Source organism: Anguilla anguilla, chromosome 15 (genome assembly GCF_013347855.1).
Source record: "Anguilla anguilla isolate fAngAng1 chromosome 15, fAngAng1.pri, whole genome shotgun sequence".
Lineage (NCBI taxonomy): Eukaryota > Metazoa > Chordata > Actinopteri > Anguilliformes > Anguillidae > Anguilla > Anguilla anguilla.
Window position 1 is genome coordinate 6,091,164 of NC_049215.1, and position 21,802 is coordinate 6,112,965.

Below are 21,802 nucleotides of genomic sequence, written 5' to 3' on the forward strand. Positions count from 1 at the left end.
CACAGTATCTCACTCACTGTGTTTGTGCAGAAAAGCAGAAGAAAAATAAACACATTTATGTGCGAGTCAAGGTTAAATGAGGAATTACACAAGCTAATTCACCTGAGATGACGGGCAGCTTGTTTTTGCTTGTTATAGGTGACAGAAGGACAGTCAAGATTATTGTAACAAAGGCAACAGCAGGGAGGTCGTGAAGCAAGCAAGCCTTTGTGGTTTTCAACAAGTCTGCCTCCTTCTAATAAAACAGAAGGTTCATTCGGTGGCTCTGAATACCAGGCTCTGACAACGCCGGCTAGCCATCTGCTGGTATTTAAATCTTAGAAAGTGGTTATTAAAGTGCGCAGAGGTGTGTTCGTAGCGCCTATCTGCCACACACTTCTGCTGCTGCCATCAGTCTAGCAGATTCACAGACAGGGCCTCACTGACATTTGTGGGTTGCTGTTCATTTCCGAGTTCTGCAACATGGAACACAGATGCTTCGAAAACATTAGTACATTTGTACATTCGAGCAAAATGTCAAATTTGCAAGAAAGAAGTGACAGCGGAGCTAGATAATCTATAGCTTTTTTAAAATTAACCCCATTCAATCTTTCTTCCTGCTTATTGTTCACTATAACAAAACATAATATATAATTATAGTGTTTTCATTAGAAAAAATTAATTGGAAGTTAATTTATAAAATACTTCTGTATTCAAGCATGTCTAGGTCTCCCATGCGTTTCTGAAAACAGGGGATCCGTCTGCATCTATTGAAAAATATCTTTGGTCGGAGGGTTGCCGGTTCAAACCCCGCCCTGGGCGTGTCGAAGTGTCGAAGTGTCCTTGAGCAAGACACCTAACCCCTAACTGCTCTGGCGAATGAGAGGCATCAATTGTAAAGCGCTTTGGATAAAAGCGCTATATAAATGCAGTCCATTTACCATTTACCATGTTCCTTCCCTTTCCTATTAAGCAACGTCAGGCAAACAGACGAACGGCCAGGACGGACAGCCAGCCGCTGTGAGTGCGTGGGAGCAGGCTCCAGACAAGACGCTTGTCCTCCGAAGCTCAAGGCCGGTGGCGTTGACCGAGTCAGACCGCGGGCTTGCCCTCTCCCCTCAGAAGGACGCTAACACCGCCCTGCAGCTCCGAGGGCAGCCGTTGCCAAAATGCCAGAACGCCACGGACTGAGAAAAAAGCAGCAGACTCCTTCTACCCAGAATTCCTCACAACGGGGAGTGGCTTAGTGATTTTCTTTGCAGCTTCAAAGGCACCATTACTGTGCAGAGTGCTGTAGGTTACATACAAGTAGGTAATTGTTAATCTATATGCCTTTCGACTTCATATCAGTCCCTCAGTATCCATCAGTGCTATTTCAACCGCTATTTATGGACACTGCAGACACATACGTACATGCATACATATATACTCAGTACTCAGACAACTTCAGTGAAATTTGATCATGTTCTTTTTCTTGGCCCAAGACTGTGATTGGTGCTCTTTGTGAGCCCAGCGTTGTGTCAGCTCTCAGCTTTCTGTCAGAAAGAGCCAATGCCCTGTGCTTAACGAGGCTCTGACACTGCTTTTGCCCACTGACTGTTCCTGGGTACTTGTCGAGGGACAAGAAAGAAAGCTATGGATCTAACAATGCATTACGGTACCTCCATGTACACACTGAAGCTTAACTGACAAGTTGGGTAATTATTACAGGGTTTTCAGGCGACATTTTAATGTCAGCACCCAAAAAGTGTGACAACTGTGCAGAACTACAGTCAAATGCCTCTAAAATGTCAGCTAGTTAGCGCAATCTCATTTTTCAACAGTTATAGTAAAACATAATCTACAAAACGGTCGGAAAATCAGCTGTCATTTCTGTAAAGACCTCCCCACAGCCTCCTGAGCGTAACGAGATTATCATTGCGAGCTTGGAGCCTGGAGGCAGTGCCCTGAATGCAGGCTAGTCTGATGTGATAAGCCACGCAGATAGCCGCCCCGGGATCGATCGGGCCGGCGGAGTACTCCGGGCTGCCCGGGCGCCAGCGGAGGAACGAGCTTTGTCACCTGACAGATCACATCAGCGACTACGAAGATCTGAATAAGCCCTTACAGGCACGCTTAGGCAAAAAACTCATTACACAGGGACGAGAGCGCTATCAGAAGGTGTGTGTGTGTGTGTGCGTGTGTATGTGTGGGCGTGTGTTTTTTGTTGAAAGTGGTGGAGAAACTAATAACACCTTCCCACACCACACACTTAGATTTGCTGACTCTTGCTTGCGATGAAGAGCTGAAGAGCGACTCTGTGAGCAAAGCGATCACTATATATAGCCATATAATGCATTACCTTGGCAGGCTTACTGAAGTGTAAAATATATACAATCTAGACCAATATATGGCCGTGTCCATGTTTTATTTAACATGAAATACTATGGTGTGAATGTAGGCAGATGTACATTTTTGAACTGTGGGTTTGTTTTCAGAGAATACACTTAATGAATGTATCCAATACACATGATATCAAATTGAACTATACATATATTTATTGATACAATAAGAATATCCACATAAAAATGTGTTACATGTTTTTTTCATATTTATTTTTCTTTGATTTTATTAGATATTGACTGACCTCAAAACGGTTTTATACAGAACCATCACCCACAATATTTTTGGAAGTATATTTCAGAAAAGCATTGAAAGCATTGATAGACATCTGTGATATTGTTGTTGTTGTTGCTGTTCATCATAATCATAATCATAATCATCTTCTTTTTGTACATATTTTTTTTAACTTCTAATGATTTTAATGTTTTGGAATTCTTAATTAATATCTCGAACAAAAATTAATGTTCCATGATGATGGCCATCTCGGAGTAGCCCAGTGCCGTGGTGGTTCGCTCGTCCCCCTCTTGCATCACTCCTGTGCCGCGTGACGCGCCCGTGCTTGGGAGCTGTCCCGGGAATCATGGTGCTGAAGGCGCTGCACCAGCAAGCAACCGCAAACTGCTGAGAACATACCCACAATCAACAGAGGATCTTTTCCTGAGGACAGTCCAAATACTTTGCTAGAACATAGCGGTTTTGTTTTTACGGATGTATTAGCGACCTGTCGTTGAAACGTGGATATTCGGAGACTACAAAGAAAATGTTTATGTTTAAAATGAGCGTACTCCCCGAAGAGCAAAAAACAACTCGGCATCAACTGCAACGGACGTGGCTTTGATTTTATAGTTTAGCGTAATCCCTAAAAAACGTGCATAATTTTTGGAAGTAAGGTAGAAAGGTGAATTGCTGTGGTGACCATGTTAAACGAAGAAAATGTCATCGACCGTGTCCGCCGTGGTGTAAGGTGTCTGGCTACTAACGGAGGAGCACGAAGCATATTGACACCTCACCTCCCAGGACGGGACTGAAGCTGGGCTGGTCATTGATACGTGATCATATCAACGACATGTATAATTGAAAATCGCAGGATGATCATTTAATATATGACACCGCCGTATCATGCTGTTCCATATATCTCGTGAAACGAACAAATTGCATTAATTGCCATAAATTAAATCAAAAATATATACAAGAAACGAGACATACTGGATTAGGAAATCCTGATTTGATGTTGTTGCAAACAACATTGAAAAATGGGGGAAGATCGCATTTTGAATGATGGATTTGTAATTATCCTCTGAAGACAGCTGGGAACCGAAAAAGGGAGAATTTCCAGTACTGAAACGCGTTTCGATATTTGCTCGAGGGAAGGCAGTACATTTGAGGCATTAATTCATGGAGTTATACCTTCCTTAAAAACGCATTTTCCCCCGTATGTTTGATTATTGTGAACAGTTTATAACACGCTGCGTCGAGATTTCAAGTCGTTCTCCAGAAGCGTTATTCCTGGGACTTCGAACATTTGTTAGCCTTTAGCATTGACTTTACAACAGAAACAAACAGTTGAGCATAGTGGGTACGTAAATAACGTAGGCTGCCCTGCAGATACGTTAGGCTACTAAAGAAAAGTATGCCGCGCATGAATTGCCCTGATTGTTCTGTAAAGACTGGATATTTTTGTGCAGAAAGAAATTATCATAGCCATATAAAAGGGACAAATAAATATGTTAAATGTGTGATGAACTAAACCAAAGCCAAAAGTCCGTCACAGTTAAAATCTGAGTGTAGGGGAATTCACCTCCATCAAAACGACAGCGTTTGCATACTAAACGAGTGTTTTTTCCCCCAAATCTATATCACCTAGACCTGCACCTTTAAATTATAACAAAACGGGCACATGTTGTTTGCAGTTGGTGTCATTGTATGGTGCTGGGGATTGTTGAGTCACACACAGATGCACCGGCACCAAGCAATGCTGAAGAGCCGCTGCTGCGTCCTATTCAGTGACCTGAAGGTTTTCCTGCTCAGGCCACCGCCACCTTCGGCGCCACCACCAGCATTAATCCCCATGAGCGGCCAAAACACGGAAGCTCGTGCGAACGGAGCCGCGGGAGACAGCAGCGGTGTGGACAACCACCCTCCGATAAATGCCCTTCGTTCGGAGGGATGGACTGCACCGCCGACAGGGGGAGCTGTCCAAATCTACGAGGACAGAGCAGCGGGAGACTGGGCTGGAGCGCCGGGCGAGCAGCAGGGGAGCCCGGACTGTAGCAGCTCTTCGGATGACTGTTCCAAGGAGAAGTCCGAGGAGAGGCTGTCTCTCGCCAGCTGCACTGACAGCGGCTTTAGGACTCCCCTGTGCCGTATCTGTTTTCAGGGACCGGAGCAGGTAGGCGGATTTCGCATTTCGCAGCACGACCGTTGGTCAGAACACTTAGAACGTCTCAAATATCAACTGGTAAAACACTTCTTTTTTTTTTAGCAGTGAGATTTTGCTACAAATGAAACGGGACTTCAGTTGGAGAGTTCAGTTCAGTGGAGTGTGTGTGACTGTGTGCAGTACATGTAAGGATTAAGAAGAGCAGGTCACTAATTTGCAACATAGTTTGTATGTCTTGGTAGCCTATGTCATCACTGGCAATACGGCAAAGTAGAAAGGGATGTCTGCAGCCCAGGCAGTATTTTACCGTATTACTGATTTGTTGCTTCTAGAATCCCTTTAAGTTGCTTCATATTTTCAAACACTAAGACTAATTTAACACAAACTGTGTAAGTTTTGGCAGAGTGAGTCAAATACACCTGGAAATGAATGGCCCTCGTGATGTCTGGTGTGTGTAGGAATGAGAGGAGATCATTCAAACAAGAGGCCATACCATACAGGCAAGCAGTTGCATTATTAATACTTAATACATCATCAGTGATGCATTAATAATGCAGCTGGGGAGGGGGGGGGGTGTCATCTAAGCAGGTGTAGGAACATGCATCAATCATTCAGTAAATACTTGTTATCAAAATAAGAAATAAATAAGTAGAATTACAGGTACAATTTACTGTGAATTTAGTGATGAAAGCAGTTGCACACACGTACGGCTTACAGTTTTCACAGACTGATAGTTGGAATGGCTTGTGAACACAACATACCTGGTAACTGTTATCAAGGTACTATTGAGAGAGCGTGTGTACTGAGGGAGCTTGTGTGTGTGTGTGTGTGTGTGTGTGTGGGGGGGGGGGGGGGGGGGGGGTGTTGAACCAGAGAGAAGAGCCGAAACACCTTTATTGAGCAGACCTCATTAGCTCTTTATACGCGTGCTGTTGGGAACTGCTGGAACTGTGCAGTTTTTGACCACGAGATTTAAAGCAGCCATGCAAGAATGCATATTTTAGCGCGACACATTTATGACCTTAGGCTGTGGCCCATGGGGCGTAGAGTCCCGCTGTACACCGGCTCAGCGTCCCCTACGCCCCACAATGCATCAGCTACCATTCTCATTTCATATCCCCTTCCATAAAATCAGCAGTTTTTTCTTTTACTCCGCGCACCAATTACAGGGAACAGAACAATGGCATTTCATCATTTGGGAGATGTTTCTAATGGCCAATCGGTCATGTCGTCCTTTCGTTCATGTGATGCAACAAAAGATGGATGGGCCATAGAACATCATGAAGATTATGTTCTCTATATGGGTCTGTAGGGGTTATGCTTTTCTCTTGGAGGAATCAGAGGTACAGTAGGCAAGGAAACAATACCTCCTTAATTATTTGCATGCCGAGTGCAATGCCATTCGCGCTGTTGCAGTTACATGCTTGAGAAGAGCAATAATGGTGTTTTGTCTTTGCCATGCGCCATAACTCTTTTTGATCCTGGGTTCAAATTCACATTAACTGAGAGGGTTCTGGGAAACTCTCAGGGAAATGGACCTAAAACAGACTGGTCCACCTGGGCTGACATTTCACGGCTTGGAAATGACGTCTGTAGACAAACCAAACCACGCCAAGCGAACTAAGGAACACACAAACTGGGGACTGGACCGTGTAGACAAGACGGGTCCAGGTGCTGAGAACTGCAGGGGAAAGCAGTAAGGATCAACTCATACTGAAGTAGGAACCCCAGCTTCTCTGAGCTTTGAAAAGCCTCTCTCATTTATATTCTCCTGTCTGGTTATCTAAGTGAATCTTGTATGTTGCCACTTCTCACAAATCACAAAAGCCAACGCTCAATTTCTTTCCATATATGGAATGAATTAACACAATTGCATGTGATAATTTCAAAGTATCTTAATCTGTGTGCATAGACGCATCATATATCTGTTTTTATTCGGGCTAGTAACTGCGTTCTTTATCGACACAGACCTTAAAAACGTGTCGTTTCTGTGCTCCCATTGGCTGTTGTTCTTTAACTAAAAGAATATTGACAGCGCAGTACCCGTGACTCACTTTAAGGATGTCCCCCTAATTGCACATTTGGAGTGCCCACTGGTTTGTGCCCTAACCAGCTCTGCCTGCGCTCTTCCTGTCTGAAGGGCTCCCTACTGCCGTCTGCCAGGATTACTCACCTGAATAAGCAATGTGCCAAAAGTTACACCTCTGGCACCACTCGAGCCCAGAGGGCATGCTTTCAGGAAAGTTGGTATCTCAGAGTCCAAACACACACACACACACACACACACACAGGCATACACACACACACACACACACAGTATCATGCCCTTCTGTTATTGCTATGTTTACAGATGAGGAGTCTCTCCTTCACTCTATATCAGTGTCTATCTGTGTGTGAATCCTAACACCTTGGATAAGGTGCTGGTCCCCACGCGCACACACACACCCACACACACACAAAGACACCCACGCACAAACACACAGGAACACACACACAAAGACACCCACGCACAAACACACATAAACACACACGCACACACACACACACACAAAGACACCCACGCACAAACACACATGAACACACACACACACACACACATAGACACCCACGCAGAAACACACAAACACACACATGCACACACACAAAGACACCCACGCACAAACACACACAAAGACACCCACGCAGAAACACAGATAAACACACACACACACACAACGACACCCACGCACAAACACACATAAACACACACACACGCACACACACACACACAAATACACCCACGCAGAAACACACAAACACACACAGTCCACAGTTCTGCAGTCCAGAACATATGTCCTACCCCTGCACAAAACCCCTTTACTGTGGCAGCATCTTACAATATATACACTGTGCATTTTATTACCTCCAATATTGCCTTGTGCTCTGTTAACAGAGCTTTCTACTGTCGACCACATAACCGTTTTTCTCCGATCCATCTGCTGAGATCTTTTTGTCTGGTACATCATCAGCTGCAGGTATCATGATGCGCATGCTGCTATAATGATGATCAGGGTAATATAATAATAAAAATAATAATATCAAAGAACACTGAACATATTATGTAGATGTCCCGCAGCCCCGAAGCGATTCTGAACAGCGGCGAAGCCCAGCGTACGGGATTAAGTTTGGACGCGTGGAGCCTGCCCGAACCTCGCCATTCGTAATACAAGCGGTAATGTGCTCAAGCTCGGCGTCGTCCTCTGATCTCGCGCCGCGGCGAAAATAACACCCCTCGCCCCTTTCGAAGCTCGCCGACGGCGGAAAATGCGATTCGCCTCGTCCACGCTCCGGGCCGCTCGCCGGTTTCGCGGGGGTCTTTCTGAAAGCCTCCCTGCGTCGGCTGGCACCCGCAGGGCTGTCAGCTCCCCCCCCCACCCCCTTCCCCCTTCCCCCTCTCTGTAGAACTGCAGGTGACTGATGGGGCAGTCTGGCCCTGCTCAGGGGTGGGGGTTTCGTATGATGTGGTGGCACGGTTTCTGACGCTGATGGAGGGCTCTCGTGGGGCGGGTGGGGCCCCTCTGGGAGGTATTCGTCCATCAGTGAGGATTGAATAATGCGCTGGGCTGGGTCGCCTGCTTCCACACGCGTCTTTTTTTTTTTTTTACCCCACAGCGGCTCGTCTGAAATGCTGGACTTGTGGCCCGTGCCTTTTACGCATTTTCAAAATGGAACTCTCGCTGGACTGGAAATGGTATGTTGTTATCAGTGTTAAGAGGATTCAGTGAAAACCTTCACTTAATACTCCCTCTCTCTCACACACATATGCACACATGCACGCACACGGGAACACACACTCACACATACACAGACACACACATACACACACATGGATGGACACACATACACACACACACACACACACACACACACAGGGGCGTAGCTAATGGGGTATAAAGGGGAAAGCTTTCCCGGGTACTAGTGACGGGGTGTGTGTGTGTGCATGTGTCCAAGGGACCCTTTTTTCCTACACAGATAATTTCTAGTTTCGTGCCTGCACACATACGGATGAATTAATGCACGCATGGTTAATTATACGTGCTCATAATTTGCCTCACAAAATGTAACGTACTGTAGCCGCTAATTCTCTCAAGCCTGTGCTTAGTAATTAGCAGATGGGTCAAAAGTTTGAATTTGGATTTCAGCCCAGCTCCTGCCTGTGGAGCCATTGGAGTGTTAGATTGCCCTTTTGCAACGCAGTCGTTCCAGTCGCCTGCGCTACATTCACTTACTCACCGCCCCTTTTTAATACAGAATCAATTACAGATCCGTTGGTTTAGTGTAAAAGGTGAAATGTGTGGCCACGTTTCTCGCTTGAGGGTAGCAGTGGAGATTATGAATCCCCAGTCATTTTATTTTCAAGTCCAGCGCATCCATTCTCTTGCTTATTATTATTATTATTATTATTATTATTATTATTATTATTATTATTGTGGTAATTACGCTTTGTTTAGTCCCATTCTCAGCAGGAGAAATAACTGAATCCCTCCCCACATGTAGGGGGAACCAAAACAGAGCTCACAATCTAATAACATTGAAATGATGACGATAATGATATCATTCCTCTCCATTCACTGACTTGGAGTTGAATGTTTATGAGTAAGCCAATCTATTCTCCATTAGAAAGCATCCGTTTGACTCATACCATACAATGTAATTTCATAATGCTTGGGGTTTTTTTTTCCCAACCAGATTTCTGGGTGCTTTTCTGGGAGACAGGAGTCCAGTCTCAGCGAATCAGAGAGCGAGGCGTCATACGACACACTCATGTTTATGGAATGGCTCAGCATTACAGTTTTGCATGTGAGAGGAATGGAGCTCTGCTTATTCTACTAAAACTAAAAAAAAATATTCCAGAGGTTTATATGGAGCTTTTTATGCCATGTTTATTTAGCATGTGCAGCTGAGTGCAGAGAGTGAGCAGAACCAACCTTAGATGGTGATGTCAGCATGTGATTTTTAATGTCTCGTCATAGCCATGTTTTTATTAGGAGAATTCACAAGGCTTTAGTATCTGTATTTCGATTCCCAATTTTGTGCTATTTGTCTTATGAAAACAAGTATTGTGATATCTAAAAAAAAAAAAATTAAAATTAAAAAAAACATTTGACTCCTATATAAATAATAATAACAAAATAAGCACTAGGTGTTATTATGTTAGTATTTAACGTGTCAGCAGTTTAGGGAACTGCAAAATAATGAATGTATATGCTCTCTTGGCCAACTGAAAACTGTTTAAATTTGCACAATTCTTAAGTCCTCACCTTGTTTGCACTATATGCAAATTAATTGTTAGGTCATTGCTGAGTCAAGATGTGGAACTTAATCACTTGATACCCTGTTTTCCATTTTGACAACACCTTGGTGCTGGTTTTACACATGTGTTAACAGCAGATTCTGGTACTGATCCAATGTAAATTTGCTGCGATAGTGTATCGGAAGCACACCTAGTGTGTTTTGGAGAAAGAAAGAGCCTATAATTAAAAATCTGTAGTAGACCTACTGTGTCTAATATATCAGATACTTCCTAAATTAGACTTTTTACTTAGTCTGTACCAATGCACCATACTGTTCTGGAAGCCTTACTTGCATTATCCACGTGCTGATTATTGGAGTACACATTTAAATCGTCATGGGAACCGTATATTTTTTATATACTGCAGGCTACCTCACAATCATGGCCTTTTCCATTGGCACAGAGGAGCATCTTGTTTTCCAATGTCTGTGTTGAGCCCATGGAAATATTTTTGGTGGCTGGATGAATGAGTCATGGCCCTCGTGGAAGAAGTTAGCGTTGGATGCCCAATCATATTAGCTGCTGTGCGCCCAGACATTTTACCCACCGAGCCTTTTCATCGGGGAAATATCCATCCTGCCCCGTAATTATCACCGTGGCGATCCTGTTTAGAAATTCCATTTCAGCGTCATGCGGTGGAACCACTCTCTGTCAGGCCGCATTGCTGGTGATGTGCATTTCAATGGGGCTAAAAATCCATTGTCACTCAGTACATTTGGTCCTGTGTTCCGTTAAGGCATACGCACGCATATATCGTCCGCTCGTAGCCTCTTTGTCTGTTTTTGAAGTTGTACGCATGCCCTAATTATCCTCATTGAATGTCAGTGAATTCTGTTGGCCACATGCAGCGATATTGTCAAAGCCAACCGGTCTGTCATTGGCTGCTTGTGAGTGCCAAATCATGTAATGTGCATCATTATTACATGATTGTTATTACAGACCTTATGGCTGAGGTCGACAGGATCGGCTTTCAGATTATAATTGTGCACTTGCAGGTTCAAATCTTGACAGAAAACACTGTTGCTGTGCCCTTGAGGAACAAGCTTTGTCAGATTTTCCCTGGTAATGACTCATCTGTACTAAGGGTTGAGAGAAGAGACTTAGCCTACATGTGCAGGACTTGTTTCCTGTGCCTTTTTTGTTGTTGTTGATGCTGAGTCAGTCTGGACTGTTTCTCAAGCATAGAACAGCAAGGCTTGTGTTTCAGTGGCAGCTGGATGCCCTTTGGTGTAAATACCTGGGGTCCCACGCCCTGTCATGTGACATGGCACTCTGTACTATATCTGAGAACAGAGATACAGAATGCTCAGATTTCCCTACACTCAAATTGAGGTACAATATACGTATATTTCTGTACTCACAGGTACACTTAAAAAATGTATCCTCAGAGGTACAATATTAGACTTAAAGTTACATTTTATATTTAAAGATCACATGGGGTATGTAATTGTACTTTTAGAGGTACAAATGGCTGGGGTATGAAAAAGAGCCTCATGTGTGGGGCGGAAAGCACTTGCGCTCTTATAAGTACAATTTTCTGCTTTGTTTTCTGTGTTTGTAGCTGTAAATGCTTTTGTTTCATGAATGGACACGTTTTTTGACTAAGGTGAGAAAGAGAGATCTTCTATTATTTTCTACTGTGGGTCTGGTACTATCCATAGACAGGCACAGTAAATGGCTTAAGCACGTTCCAGAAATCAAATGCAAAATCTTGCTCGCTGTCAACAGCCTCTAGGTTTACAGGCAGACGTGTGGTCTCAAATGACGTCCATTCTCCTATATAAGCAACCACTGCTCCTGCCACACCACGAGCTGAACTGTCCAGTTTTCTGAATGTGCAGGCCCTCGCTCAGGAAGCTCAGCTACAGGTGTGCATGACTAGCCCGCTTTAGCCTGACTGATTGAAATCAGCTGTGGGGGCGTTTGTCGATTATTTTTCAGTGGCCATTGCCAGAACATGCCCATCGATTACCACTCTAAGGGTGATGGGACAGGGATGTGTGTTAGCTACGATTTACCCAGCTATGACTTTTTTTTTTTTAACCCATATTGCCTGAACTGTTGCTGATTCCACACTGCCAGTGTGCCACTCTTCCATGTTTGCACTTTGAGATGCATTCAGAGTTAATATAGCAACCCTAATTCCTGGGTATATGTAGTCTAATTGTTTCCTTAATGTTGAAAGTACCCGGCAGGCATTAGCAGTCAGATTATGTCATGCCGCATTGGGATTTAGACATCAGCATGGCGGCATTTTTTAATGACCCCGCAACGGGAGAGCTCCCTGGGTGGTGCTGCTGCCAATTATGCATCACCCTGTGGGCCCAACCGGCTGCACTTTGCACTGGCAGAATCAGGATTTGATCCCGGCCTGTGGGGCCCGTCCGTGCACTAGAACGGCGCTTTAACACGATGAGCCACCCGCGGCCCGACAGCAGCGTTAAGCTATAAAACAGAGAGCTGATGTAGGACTGATGCGCTGTTAAACACTCGCACCCCCAACCCCCTCCGCCAGCCGCACCCTGTGCAGCTCTCTTCGCTGCAGTCGGCCAATCAGGGCAGGGTCTGAGAGGCCCCTGGGAACAGCCAGCCCACACTGCAGCCTCTCACGGGCTTTTTTCCTCCCAGTCAACTAATGGAGCTTTATCTCTGTCCTCTTCCTGCCCCTCTGACATCACAGTCACTGATCTGTGTGTAAATCGCTCCCTTCTGTTATTGCTGAATTTACAGACGAGGAGTCTCTTCTTCACTCTCTATCAGTCTCTACACTCTCTGTGCGTCTCCTCACACCTTGGATAAGGTGCTGGTCCCCAACCACGCAGAAACACACACACACTAGCACACACGCACACACCCACGCAAACATACTGTACACACGCACAGCCACACAAACACACACACACACACACATGCACAGCCAAATATTGTGCTTCAAACCATATACTCCATCCCATCTCAAAAAGCCCTTCACTGTGACAGTGCCCTACAGTGTATATAGTGCATTTTATTACCTCCAGCGTGGCTGGGGTTCCTGCTGGCTGGTAAGAATCTAATCGAAAAAACTGCTGTGAATGGAGGCTTGTGAGGACTGCTGACATTACTATACGTTGATAGGACCTTGAAATCCACCTGAGATTAAAGTTAATTAATTTTGAGAAGATAGAAAGAGAACTTGAAAGCAACTCAAGCTTGTGTGGTTGTATAGAGTATTGTTTTGTGATTTTTCTGTAAAATTGAATGGATTTTCATTGTTGTTGCATAAAAGTTATTTTCTATGGTATATGGTTACTGCAGCAGGATTATAAATTCATTATATGTGTTCATGAACCAGTGATATAATGTATCCATCTACAAGTTTGGAACCTGCTACTTTGTGAAACAAGTAATAGCGTTTAACAAAAGAACTACATTTTCAAAGAGGCAATCACAGGAAATATTATTGAAATAAAATCCAGCTATGACGTTGATAGGAGGGCTCATTTATGTTTTCCCTCTCCTCTGTGTCCTCAATAAAAACTCTGAAACGTCACCTGTGGCTGGAGGTTTTGTGAGTTCCATAGTGGGCGGAGCCACAATAGGCTGCCAATCATTTAATTCCTGCTACTAATAAAAATCTTTTTGCTCACCACAGCTAAACTCAATGACTGGTTCAAATCAGTGAGACACAAATGGTAGGTCCTCCCATTTTCAGTATACAGAAAGCGTCAGTCTTGAATCTGTCACGGAAGCTCAAACAAGGCTTCTTGTTCTCTCTTCATCCTTCCTCCCTTTAAAGATGGCATTTTATCCCCTGTGAAATACCCAGACAACTTTCTTTTTAGTTCTTGAAAAGGAAACACATTTTTCCCCAGCATTCCCAGGAACAAGGCTGCTCCTTCTGTTGCCGGCTTGTGTGACCACTGAACCAGGCCTTAAAAAAGAGAGAACGCAGCCGAAACTGGAAGACAGGACAGATGGCAGAATCCTTTGCACGACAGTTCCCCCAAGGATCCGTTCAGACACCCATTCTCTATCCATATTCAATGACAACTGAAGTAGAGTCTGCAGACACTGACCTAGATACTGTATAAGCGATCAACGTTCAATTCACTGTTTCCGAACTGTCTGCACTTCAGTTTAAAAAAAAAGAAGAAGATATTTAGCATACACGTCAATGCTGTCCTTCAGAGTGAGTCATTTGTCATAAATCGCTGTACAGGTTTATGAGCCTTTCTTGGTTCAGCAGAGGCCAGCACTGCTGCATGGCTTTGAACATGTGGGGCACGCGTGAATCTGACAGTCAGCTGACACCCAGCAGTGGTTCTGTTCTGGCACCGTCTTCTCTGATACTGTCGTGTCAGCAGCAGCGACAGTTCTGTCCAAACATTGGTGAAATCACGCTAAGACAGAACTGCATCTGCAACACCTGAATTAGCATGCGGATTTCTTGCAATGCATTCTTTAGGGTAGACAGATGCCATGTAACCATGCCCTGTAAATGTGATCTGCTGGGCCCAGTGTTGGACGTTGGTCAATGGTGGGCGACAGTTGCCAGTGGAGGGTTACTCGTATTTGCAGCCTCACATTTCATTATGCTACTTTGTTTATTCCGCTATTCCACCTTTAGATGCCATTTAACCAACGCTTTGGTGGAATTCAACTATTTATAATATGGACAGGTGTATTGGTTTCAAACCATGGTACCATTTCAATTTGTGCACATAAGAGTTTCATGAAGGGTAGCGGGGAAACTGTTGTGTGTGCGGGTGGGCCTGTTTCATAGATCAGTAGCTACTCCTTCAGTATCGCAAGAATTGAGGGTGAGAGTAATGAAAATTGTGATATTCTAACTGGGCGTGTGCAGCATCTCTGCCCAGATCAGTTATCTAAAGGTAATTAAGGAGGTTTTGAAGGATTCGAGTTAAGAGGCAGATCTCATGAGACGCTAGGAATCTCTTAGCCAGACAATGATCTGGCAGCAGAATGAATTTATATATTTAAGCGCGTGATGCGTTATTAATCCATGTCCTGTTGGCCGTGATCCCAGACAGGTATCATCCTGGCAAAGCAACCAAGGCCCATATGTACTCAGACTATTTTAGCACAGCGTGACTGCCAGTTGGGCGAATGCAGGAGCTAGTGTTAAACAAAATACGGGGCTCATGGCAGATGGAGCCTGCCGATTGGTGTGGGCGCGTGTGTGGGCGTGGCATATGGAAACCTTGTTGCGGAGGTTTTGTTGCTGCTACAGGAGAACATTTTTGTCTCATTTCAAAAACTCAAGAGAGGACATTTTGTGCTGAAAAGCCCAGTGAGACAGACCCAGTGTCTTTGAGCAAGAGAACCATGACACTAGTCACTTCCTGTTTCAGCAATCCAAACCAGTGTAATTTAATTGTATTTGCAGGTGTTCTTCAAACGCAGGAGATGCTGATTGACTGTGCCTCAGGGAGCGGTGTCTGAGTTTTCGTGGGATGTGATTTTCCTGTGTGTGCCTGCAGGGGGAGCTGCTGAGTCCATGTCGCTGCAGTGGGTCTGTGCGCTGCACTCACCACCCCTGCCTTATCAAGTGGATCAGCGAGAGGGGGTCGTGGAGCTGCGAACTGTGCAACTACAAGTACCAGGTCATCGCCATCAGCACCAAAAACCCGCTGCAGGTGGGGTAACAGGACATGGACGTGGTTTTAGCCCCAGTCCTCCGAGCCTTCAGGCAGTCCTTTTAGTTATAACTGCTGTTCAGAGCAGAGACTTAACTTCTGTTTAATTGTTTATTTGTAAGGGACCATGTATGATATTAAAATGAATGTTTTCATTTAATGTGTTGCGCTAGAATTACTGTTGCTTGAGCCAATTTACGTCTGCAGCCCCACTGGCTGGTCTTCAGAGTGGTCTTTGAGAGATTCACCCTGCATTGCAAGAATGCCTATATTACTAGCACGTCTCTAACATACTCACGTATTGTCAGATTCGGGATCGTATCGCGATTCCCCAGCAAAAGAGGTGACTGGGTGACCTGGGAATTTCATGTCGGCCTGTCCGTGTGTCCCCTGGCAGTGGCAAGCCATCTCGCTGACGGTGATCGAGAAGGTGCAGATCGCGGCGGCCATCTTGGGCTCCCTGTTCCTCATCGCCAGCATCTCCTGGCTGGTCTGGTCGTCCCTCAGCCCCTCGGCCAAGTGGCAGCGGCAGGACCTGCTCTTCCAGATCTGCTACGGCATGTACGGCTTCATGGACGTGGTCTGCATAGGTGAGCGTGCGGCCAGGTTTGGAACCTGACTAGATTTAGACTGCGGGGGTGTGGCCTGTAGAGACGGCAGCACCATGGAGCCATCTGCTTCTTTACTGTGAGGAAGAGACTGCCTGAGATGAAGCCACTTATAAAGTTTTTGATAGACCGAAGATGCTCACTGTTTCCCCTGCAGAGAGGGAGCTGACTGTGGAGTCCATTAACTCCGCAGTTTGCATAGATTAGCCTGTCATCTCTGTCATTAGACAGTAGATTGGCTGAGTTTACCTCAGTTTACCAGAGAGAGGGAGGGGCAGAGAGAAGGGGGGAGAGAGAGAGAAAGAAAGAAAGAAAGAAAGAAAGAAAAAGAAAGAAAAACATGGAAGGCTTAAGGTTTGACGGGCCTTGGCCTTAGCATTGCTTGGAGTGGCCTAGTGGCCTTGAGCTCGCAGGGAGTGCTAGCCTCTCTTGGGCCTCTGTGATCTGGGGTGATTTGCAGTGACACTGAATCAGGAGCTTGACAAAGTAGCTCCATTGAATCATTCATACTTTTGGCAGTAGATCGAATTATGTAAGATTTATTAATATTTCCTTTCAGCGTTCCACATTACTCACCAGCTCACTTATCCAGCGGTGAGCGGTGAGAAATATATATATATATATTTATATATACTGGTACCCTGATTCACATTTTTACCAGTCAGTCCAGCATTATTTATGTATTTGGTTATGGAATAGCAATGAAATGTGGTGTTAAACTGTGATACATACAGTTCCTGCAGGGTACAGTACATGTAAACTGTGAAGTAATTGATTATGAAAGAGCACAGTTGGGCGAACAGCGAAATTTATTCCAAACAAAGCATATTTTTAGTTCTGCAGCATGTTGTACCTATTGTTGCAGATATCATTGAAGGTGGCTGTTATCTCTGATCAACCAATTTCAGCCAGAGTATGACAGGCTGAAAAGAATGTGTAATTTTCCCTGTCTTGTATCTAGCCTATCCATCTAATCTTCTTTGCTGTGGTCACTGCAGATTATTTAAATTAATCGCTGTTGCCCTGAGACAGGGTCTTCTGAAGGGCACTGCCACAACCATAAATATTTTTTTACGGTCTATTTAAATTTTCATTAAAGCATCTAACTTGTAATCGGAGTCCTCCAGCTGACTGGTGTCTGTCCTTTTGTGTTCGTACTTCATTTAAAACATACTAGAATAGTGTAAACACAGACACCACTTTGTGTTAAAACCTTCTGTAGCACAACAGAGATATAAAACTGGAGTAAAGTTAGGCATTGAAAATCAATTATTCTTTTAAGGAAACACAAATCAATTTAAATTAATTAAATGTACTGTAATTAATTAAATGATTACTCCGTCTGAATGATCCCATATCCAATTATAACATGTTTAATGAGAACAATTCCTTGAAAAACAAAACACTGAATGAACAAACATCCAATTCAGCTTTCCCCCCTGATTAAATACCAATATTTGTGGTTCAAAGACATTAATTTAATTAACTTTCGAAGTCCTGATTCACAGCACCATAAAAGTGAAAAAAAAAAGACTGGAAAAGTAACTACAGCTATAAGAAGGTGGATTATGGGGACAGCTGCTCACACCGCAGTAGGGTGAATTCCCTGCTGTGGAGAGAGACATTCACAGCACCACCACGGGGACTTATGAAATCATAACAGAAATGTGGCAGAAATGTTTCACTGTCATCTTTTTTGCTATGTGATGCTTGAAGTTGTAATGGCTCTTGAAATTGGGATTTTTATTGGGGAAAAATATACTTCAGTGTCAACAGGGTTTTTGGAACGCTGCAATGGATCCACCCGATTCATCCCCTCCTCTGCTCTAAACCAATCGATGTGCTCGCCTGAACTTACCACCCCATCTTTCTGCTGAATTTATCATCCACCATAACCAAGCACACAGAGCAGATTGATGAATTTGCAGAAGAGAAACAATTGTGCCTGACTGGATCTAGAGCAAAGGGGGGAAAACTAAGATTTTTACGAACTTAAAATCTTTCACTGGATGCTTTGGTGTAATCTGTGAGGTGTCATTCATTGAATATCTTGATAATTGTGTGTGTTAGAGTGGAAACAACAATAAAGATTATGAGAGGGCATTCAATAACAATGTACTAATTAGATAAATATAATGATAGGAAGCCATCTAACTTTTTAACTATTGGAGCAAACTTATGTACTTATGTATGGTGACAAATAAATATCTTAAAATTGTGTCTTAAGTCACCCCAGGGCCTGTAGTTTGGAGACTGTCATGAATTAAAGGGTGTAGGGTAGGGGGACACTATGGAACAGCTAACTTCTTGCTTCCTGTTAGAAAAACACAGAATTTGAATGCATGCTATATGAGGACAGAGATTTGCTACCTCCATTGTGGGGAGGGTCATTAGTTTTGTACTTACACAGATTAACCTGTCAGTCACCTCGCTGACATTAAAGAATGGATCGGCTGGCTTTCTCTCATCAGTTGAAGGGGAAAACACAGGGAGAGGGAGAGAGAGAGGGAGAGAGAGAGAGAGAATTTCTCAGAATTGTTATACCCCAGAGGACACACATGTATATTATGAAATCTTCAGATGTGAAGTATCTGCTGACTCAAGCATCAGAAATAATTGGCTCTATATTCTGCTTCTAATTCTTTTCTATAATTAGCTCTGCTCTCACAGTCAAGTGTGTGGCCCGACAACAGAGTTAGGATGGGAGCACTGTGGCACATCTGAGCCAGAAATAAAGCCAACGAGAGGCTACCTTTTCGCTCACAGCAGCACAGTGTGTTCATGAGAAACACGCCTGCTCCAGCACGAGGACGTGATCTGCACTCACACAAAACAGAATGTGCAGTTGCAAGCTCCTAGCACATCCTCTCAGTGTTGCTGCATTCAAATTTAAGGCATTCCTGCTTTCAAAAGGAGAAATCTCTCAGATTTCTTTTTTTTTTAACCGCTGGGGAACACCTTAATGGCTGTAAATATTTAATCTAGGGAAAGTCCTTGCTGTGCACACACCAATATGACTTAGAAAATCTCTCAAATACAAAAAGGTCTATAGTTTTTACAGTGAGTCTATAATAAATGGTACCACATGTCATATGTACATTATATCCTTATATCACTGCCAATTGTCAAGAAGAAACATTTTTGTCCAGATTGTGTTATACTGCAGTAGGCACATGGTTTTTTGGTGCATTGATTGTCTGACTTTCGATGAACAAAAATTGTGCTGAATTTACATACTAACTGGGGGTTTCAGGCAACAGAAATACTAACTTCCCTGTCATGCTACTCTGTGGGATTTATATTGACACCACATATATAAGGTATTATGCAATTCTAACTAATGGTGTTATATAGGCTTACAATAACATTTTCAATGTGGTTTCATGTAATATTATTATATAACAATGTTGGAGGAGTGTTATGGCATTTTCATAAAGTAGGTCTGTTACCTCAAATCCTCCAAGATATTTTTAAAGCATTGCTTTTATTTTTTCTTTTATTTTTTTTCTTTCTAGAATGTCAGCAATTTATAGGTTTGCAAAGCTACTTGAATTTATTGCATTGATGATCAGCACCACCACACCAGCTTGATCTTGATATCTGGCAGTGATATTAAACATCTACTGGTTGATAATTAGAGAGTTCTGTCTGTTCTGTCACAGAATGTCAGCCCAACACAAACGATACATGATCCAACTGTTCATAATAAGGTCCATACTCATTACATATTAAAATTTAAATGTATTGGACGTAGGTGGAGGACACGTCATGCAAATAAAAATACCCTTGCTAGTGTATAACACTGTGCTCAGGCATTCACAGCAGGCACCAGCTTATCTGCACTGTAGACCTCTGAACAGGAGGATTGTCCCATGCTGCATTGCAGTATTCATCTGTGATCAAAATATCGATGTATTGTAAGTGTCCTGTAGGACCTATTAGGGTAGAACTATTTAATATAGCACCGTGATGGCTACCAAACCCGACATGAGATTTGTTACAAATGTGAGGGGTCGCGGTGCCAAACTGTTGTCTGGAGAGTGAGAAGGGCAGCTTCGCGGAGCTGAAGTGTGGAGTGCTGAACGCCTTGCCTCTGCTTCCCCCCCCCCCCAGCGCTCATCATTCACGAGGGGCCCTCTGTGTTCCGTATATTCAACCGCTGGCAGGCCGTCAACCAGCAGTGGAAGGTGCTGAACTACGACAAGGTCAAGGACAGCGAGGACACGAAGGCCGGTGCCCACCCCAGGACCCTTACGCTGCCCGCGCAGAGGGGCGCTGTGCGCCCGGAGGGGGGCACCTCCGCCTCCACCTCCTCCCTCATGGCGGCGGCCATGGCCACCGTCGTCACGGAGACGCCCACGGCGACGGGCCCGATGACTCAGGACCCCTCCGACCAGAGCAACGGTCTCTCCCTGCCCGACCACCACTGTACGTACAGCATCCTTCACCTCCTCAGCCACCTGAGGCAGCAGGAGCCGCGCGGACAGCCCAGCAACAGCAACCGAGAGCTGGTCATGAGAATAACTACAGTCTGAGGATTGTCTTGAGGCCTTATTATTTTCCTGGTGTGGGAGTCCACACTTGCTGACAACAGCTGTAAAACAAACACTAACTTTTTCAGAATAAGACAGAAGAAAGGCCTTGCCAACCAGGGAAAATGGCAAAGTGACGACCGGTTTGACGAAAGAGTCGGTTTGGACGGGCGCAGATAACTTTTGTTTTCAGTGTTTTGACATGTGTGAAATAAAAATGATGGATTTGGATTTCTTGATGGCTGTAGCTGAAGGACTTGTCTAATGCTGTTCTTCCACTGTTCTTGGTGCCACGTTGTGAAAAGAAGCCGATGTATTTGGGGACAGACAGACACCTGTTGAGTTCCTGTAAGATATCTGTACCTATGCTACAATCAAAGAAACAGCACTAAGCCGCGCTTCAGGGATTCAAATAATTCAGGTGGAATTTGAGCTTTACAAATGGGCCTAAAACTGGACGTACTTAAAATCTCGCTTGTGACCCTTTTTAACTGTACATTGACTGCTCTGTCGCCTCATTTGAGGCCTCTCTGTTATTCACTGTAAAGATCTTGCGCTTTTATTTTTATGTGAGACCTAAAGCACAACAAGTGTATTTCACTCTCAAGCATAGGGGGCCAACACACCCTCAGGTTTCTTATATTGAGAAAGTATTTTCAGAGCCTTCAGAGAATTCTGTAACACAGCAATCGAGGTGAATACACCCGAGCCTTACAGAGAGTAAATAAATAAATGTGCAAGTGTTTCGGTATCTTGCTGTCCAGCCACAAAGTGGCCATAGCAAAAAGCCATAGCATGATCCCCAAAAAATCTATAACAAATTGATGACTGTATAATACTGTGGCTTTCTAAGCATTTTCAGCTTATTTCTTTGTGTGTGTGTGTGTGTGTGTGCGTGCGTGTGTGCATGAGAGAGAGGGAGAGAACATGCTGTCTTCTTCTGAACAGCACAC

General features: G+C 44.2%; 1 protein-coding gene across 1 annotated transcript; it reads left to right on the forward strand.

The window, feature by feature from the left end:
- The first annotated feature begins 2,839 nt into the window (after positions 1-2,839).
- Positions 2,840-21,086, forward strand: LOC118213778 (E3 ubiquitin-protein ligase MARCH4-like). The gene is made up of 4 exons (XM_035392937.1): positions 2,840-4,750; positions 15,554-15,709; positions 16,107-16,299; positions 20,431-21,086. Exons 1-4 carry the CDS (start codon positions 4,259-4,261, stop codon positions 20,850-20,852), a joined length of 1,263 nt encoding a protein of 420 aa, XP_035248828.1. The 5' UTR covers positions 2,840-4,258; the 3' UTR covers positions 20,853-21,086.
- Positions 21,087-21,802: the final 716 nt, after the last annotated feature.

Excerpts from the sequence above, each read along its gene's own strand:
- LOC118213778 (XM_035392937.1), top strand. The coding sequence starts at position 4,259 with ATGTTGTTTGCAGTTGGTGTCATTGTATGGTGCTGGGGATTGTTGAGT. Across the intron at positions 4,751-15,553 it reads GTTTTCAGGGACCGGAGCAG|GGGGAGCTGCTGAGTCCATG; the intron begins GTAGGCGGATTT and ends GTGTGCCTGCAG. Across the intron at positions 16,300-20,430 it reads CATGGACGTGGTCTGCATAG|CGCTCATCATTCACGAGGGG; the intron begins GTGAGCGTGCGG and ends CCCCCCCCCCAG.